The sequence below is a fragment of the Chiloscyllium plagiosum genome, chromosome 9 (genome assembly GCF_004010195.1).
Source record: "Chiloscyllium plagiosum isolate BGI_BamShark_2017 chromosome 9, ASM401019v2, whole genome shotgun sequence".
Taxonomy (NCBI): domain Eukaryota; kingdom Metazoa; phylum Chordata; class Chondrichthyes; order Orectolobiformes; family Hemiscylliidae; genus Chiloscyllium; species Chiloscyllium plagiosum.
In genome coordinates, this window is record NC_057718.1 from 29,212,355 (window position 1) to 29,217,628 (window position 5,274).

Consider the following 5,274-nt stretch of genomic DNA (forward strand, 5'->3'; position numbering starts at 1 on the left):
GGGGAATAGATAGAGTAGACAGTCAGAGACTTTTTCCCCGGGTACAACAGAGTGTTACAAGGGGACATAAATTTAAGGTGAAGGGTGGAAGGTATAGGGGGGATGTCAGAGGTAGGTTCTTTATCCAGTGAGTGGTGGGGGCATGGAATGCGCTGCCTGTGGGAGTGGCAGAGTCAGAATCATTGGTGACCTTTAAGCGGCAATTGGATAGGTACATGGATGGGTGCTTAAGCTAGGACGAATGTTCAGCACAACATCGTGGGCCGAAGGGCCTGTTCTGTGCTGTATTGTTCTATGTTCTATGTTCTATGTTCTATCTGTTCCATTGCAATGGGTGTTTGAAATAGAACTAACGAATAAGTCTACACAAATTTCTACCTCTCACTAGGCCCTTACAAAAGAATGGGATTATGGTAAATGGTAGATGAATATGATTTGAGAAAATGGTTCTACAAGGTCAGTCACCTTGTTTCTTAATTCTGCAGTCTCTGAGCCCAGAAGAAATACAAAGTGATATTGATTTAAGAGGGACTCCAGCTGTCTGCACCAATCCTCTCAAAGTGATTTTCCTTACAGATAATTCTAGATGGTAATACTTGGTAAATGGAAGAGAACTATCCCACAGAGCATCTTACACATTATACCAATTAATAACTTTATTGTTAGACATTCAGGAAGAAACTGTGGAACAAAATGACTCTTTATGTTGCTTTTGTCTTCCTCTCTGCAAGACAGTAACAGTGTAATATGGACTCAGTCATTCAACTGATAAAAAGATTTCCTGATTAAGGTAAAAATGAGAATTAACTTTCATGAGAAGAGGAATACCCCATCAGATTAGAAAAGAATTACAAAAAAGCAAAAGGCATTTCACTCACATATTGGCCCCAATTTGCGGAGATGGGGTAAGAATTTTGGTTGGCAAACTCAGAATTCTGGATAGTCTCATAATAATGTGGAGACTGGATCCATAACCCCCATGTTTAACCCCCAATCAGGACCCCTACTTCAGGTCAGCTTGACTGTCAGAGTTCACTGACTGTTTTCCAGGTTTTGCTGCCTATCAGTCAGGGGGACTCTAATAAAGACTGAGGTTATGTAGGGAATCGCCTGTTGCATTCAACAGAGAGTAGGTGGAGGCATCCAATGCAAGGAAGAAGGTAAATTCCTGTTTCTTCTGGAGTGATGTAAAGGTATGCTTTTTCAAAACCTTTCTCATCTACTTTTACCTGCCAGGTTCCCAAAGCATGGGAAATTCAAACACTAGGACTATATGTGTGACAGATGTAAAACAGGAGGGCAGCAAACTCATAATAACATTTAACTCAACATCTTCAAATCAGAATGGCTGTTTTTAGTCTTCCGTCTGTTAAATCTAGGAGTGAGTGAGTTTGGCTTGGGTTTGGAGATTTTGAAAACTTCAAACCTCACCCAATCATTGGTAGGTAATACTATCCCAGTTTAACTAGGACTAACGACTAATGACATTTCATCATACTGATTGCTGGGAAGTTAGGAACTAAATTAAGATTCCAAATGGACATCAGATTTCTGTGGCTTATACTAAACACTAATCTCCTGAAATCTAAAGTGCAAACTGGTTAAGAAAGATTGTACATTACATGAACCTAAATAAAATTAGATCTGAAATCAATATTAAAAAGCTGCTGGAGATGCACAATACACGAAGAACAATACTCAAAGCTAAGCAGAAGAGCAGCATCAGAGCAGTAAAATAAAACAAAGAATTGCAGATGCTCAAAATCAGAATGGTCACTGGACCCGAGAAATTAACTCTGTTTTCTTTTCACAGATGCTGCCAGACTTGATGAATTCCTCCAGCCATTCCAGTCTTTGTTTCAGCTTCAGAGCTGTTTTGATTTAACAAAGATTTCCAGATATATACACAAGATTTTTAAAAAGTGTAGGTGGAAATTTAAAATGTAGGCATAAAACCCTTGGTAAAATAAAAATATTTTGCAAAATGTGTTTTGAGATCTGAATGTATAGGATCTGGGAAGAGCATCACTTGAAGGACGGTGAGATCAGACAATTTGTCCAACCCTAAAATTAGCTATTTTTCTTAATCCAATATGATCGTTCCAACATTCTGCTCACTATTATCACATCTTCTGCTTAGCATTAATGTTCCTGTACATCTGTTTGAATTCATTACACTCTATTTCACAATTACAAATAAAAACTAAATTTTCAATAGATGTCTCATGTTTTACTGACTACTCTATGATTCATGTGTTTAATTTTTTTCCAATCTGTGCATAGTTTGCAGCTAAATTTGTGAGGTTGAGTCAACTGATATACACAACTTATGTCCCTATTCAAAAATAACTTTAATTGCTTACTTCTGAGAGCATTTCATACTGCTTCCTTCTGCCCATAGTTATGCTCAAGAGATCATACAAGGCAGTGGCATTCTGGAAGCTGATGTTGCGGTCCTCTCTCTGGTCTGGCGCACGACTTATTACACCATCTCGATTTGCCTGTACAAACATTTTAAAATGAAAGTTATTTTAAGAAGATGCAAATGTATGAATTGTCACTTTTTTTTATTGAAGGCTCAGACCTACACTGCAAGACATCACAATGCTTGAAACATGAGCTGATGAAAAGCAATGGTGATTGAATGATTCCAAAGACAATACAATTTTTAAAAATAAATTTGAGGTCCTCAAGTCTTATTGTAGGACACAAAATTTTATATTTCAACCCAAATAATTTGGCTATGGACTCTGTGGTAAACAAAGTTGTCACTTGATTTCGATATATTTGGCAAACAGGGAGGGATGAAATCTATTATTTCAGCCAAATAATAACTTAAGGTTTTTGACCATTATGATGTGAACATGCTGAATATCAACTCCAGAGGATACTTAACAGGTGCAGCTTTGTGTGTTTTGGATGTCAGGAAAATCATTTGCAACTTCAAAACTATTCATTTTAAACAACCTCACTGCAGAGTTTCCCATTTTGTCGTTTCAAGTTGTGGTTGCACCTGGAGATAGCACTTTGAACTTTGTAATAATAGGGCCATGGTAAGTGCAATCAAGCAAAAAATAAATTGCAAAACAGAGAAACATATTGGCTCATCTTACTGTGCAGTCTCCCTACATATTGATATTAAGAGGCGGCCCTTAAGTGGCCATTAAAGTTGTCACTAATGGCCTTGAGTGGCCCACAGACAGGAAGGCCTGATCTACCTGCCTAGCCCTTTTTAGTGGGCATCCCACTAATTCTTATATTGCTTCCTTGGAGATGTAAGTATAAGCACAATAGATGACAAAAAGATCATAAAATTATACAGCAACTATGAATGTGAGACAAAATGTAGTATCCAATGGAAAATTATAACAGCAATTGGTGTAAATACAAGTTCCACAACAAATTAAATCTACTGCAGGACCTGTAAAATATTCTTTGTTTCTTAGTGTACAAAATATATGGTTGGATCAGTTAATAAATCTGAAGTTCTAAAGGGTTTTCTGGTAGCAATGATAGACTATGTAACAGTAAATAGATATTAGCGATTTTTGAGAAGATTTGTAGCTCAGGTTGATGGTAAGTATGTAAGTTAACTTATTGAGCTGAAAGGTTTGTTTTCAATGTTTCGTCACCATACTAGGTAATATGAGCAGTGAGAGTCTCCGGTGAAGCTCTGGTGATATTTCCCGCCTCTCTGTTTATAGGTCTTGGTTTCTTAAGGTGGGTGATGTGATTTTCAGCTCTTTTTTTCAAGGGAACGTAAATGGGATCTAAGTCAATGTGTTTATTGATGGGGTTCTTGTTAGAATCCCAGGATACATGAACATCAACTGGCCACCAAAAGACATGACCCACTATCATTAGTTTCTATACATACAGGCAAAGAAGGGCACCACTTTGATTGGGACAACACACATGTCCTAGGACAGGTGAAAAGAAAGACATGCACAAGAATTCTTAGACATGCACAAGAACTCCATCAATAAACACAACAACGTTCCCTTGAAAAAAACCCAGAAATGATATCACCCACCTTAAGAAACTATGACCTATAAATAGAGAGGCGGGATATACCACCAGCGCTTCACCAGAGACTCTCACTGATGACCTTATCTATTATGGTGATGAAACATCTGAAAACAAACGTTCCACCTCAGCGAACTAACTTACATACTTAGTAAATAGATATTCTTCTTGAGATATTCAACAGGGCTTAATTGATACAGTTGAGGATGCAATAAAAACTAAGGGTGCAATCTTTTCTGTGCACTCTAAGTAACAAAATCGTAAACCTGTTCTTTAAAATCTATGAGATCCTTACACAAACTTCACTTGAGAAACGGTATCTCCTTGTAAAAACTGTAACAGACTATTTTGAAATAAAGGTATTTACAGAATCCCACCACTGGGGCAATATTTAATGGAGAAGAGAGTCTTACCCTCTAGCTGGGGAGCTAGCAACAGTCCTCATTACCCTGTTTTAGGGAATCTCTATCAAATTAAGAACCAGTCAGATACTTGACAAGCCAGGGACAGGCATTTGATGCACTGTAGAGTGAAGCTGAGAAATCATATCTACAATTAACCCAACCCAAATTGACCATTGACAGTAATTCACATTTGCACATCTGAAATGACTGGTTGAAAGTAACTAGCAAGATTCTCTCCTCAGGAAAAAGCTTGGTGCTGACAATAGTATTGGTGTCACATTGATTACATGATTACTTCCACAAACACTCAAAGCACCTGAAGAAATCACACTAAAAACTTGGGCGCGGAGTGGGTTAGAGTGGAAGAGAAAGCACAAGAATGCAAAATGGTACTGCACAAGACAAATTTGAGAGGAAGATACAGGAAGGAGTTGAGAAAGGGACACAGAGACCAGGAACAAGTAGGTGCAAAGACAGTGTTTGAGAGAGGCAGGAAACTCAATTCAGCAGGTATTTATGCTGCTTTGCCTCACTGGAAATTATTGAGGAGAAAGTGAGGTCTGCAGATGCTGGAGATCAGAGCTGGAAATGTGTTGCTGGAAAAGCGCAGCAGGTCAGGCAGCATCCAGGGAACAGGAGAATCGACGTTTTGGGCATAAGCCCTTCTTCAGGAATGAGGAAAGTTTGTCCAGCAGGCTAAGATAAAAGGTAGGGAGGAGGGACTTGGGGGAGAGGCGTTGGAAATGCGATAGGTGGAAGGAGGTCAAGGTGAGGGTAATAGGCTGGAGTGGGGTGGGGGCGGAGAGGTCAGGAAGAAGATTGCAGGTTAGGAAGGCGGTGCTGA

At 38.8% G+C, this 5,274-nt stretch overlaps 1 protein-coding gene across 7 annotated transcripts in view; it reads right to left on the reverse strand.

Moving 5' to 3' along the window:
- Positions 1-5,274, reverse strand: part of LOC122552723 (tetratricopeptide repeat protein 7A-like) — a 421,938-nt gene that overhangs the window by 318,535 nt on the left and 98,129 nt on the right. For all 7 annotated transcript variants that reach the window (XR_006312460.1, XR_006312459.1, XM_043695624.1 and 4 more), the window contains one exon: positions 2,364-2,501. Coding sequence is in view for 5 of the 7 variants with exons in the window: in XM_043695624.1 (XP_043551559.1) it covers positions 2,364-2,501 (138 nt within the window). In the remaining 2 variants the exon portion in view is untranslated. The remainder of the gene's footprint in view (positions 1-2,363; positions 2,502-5,274) is intronic.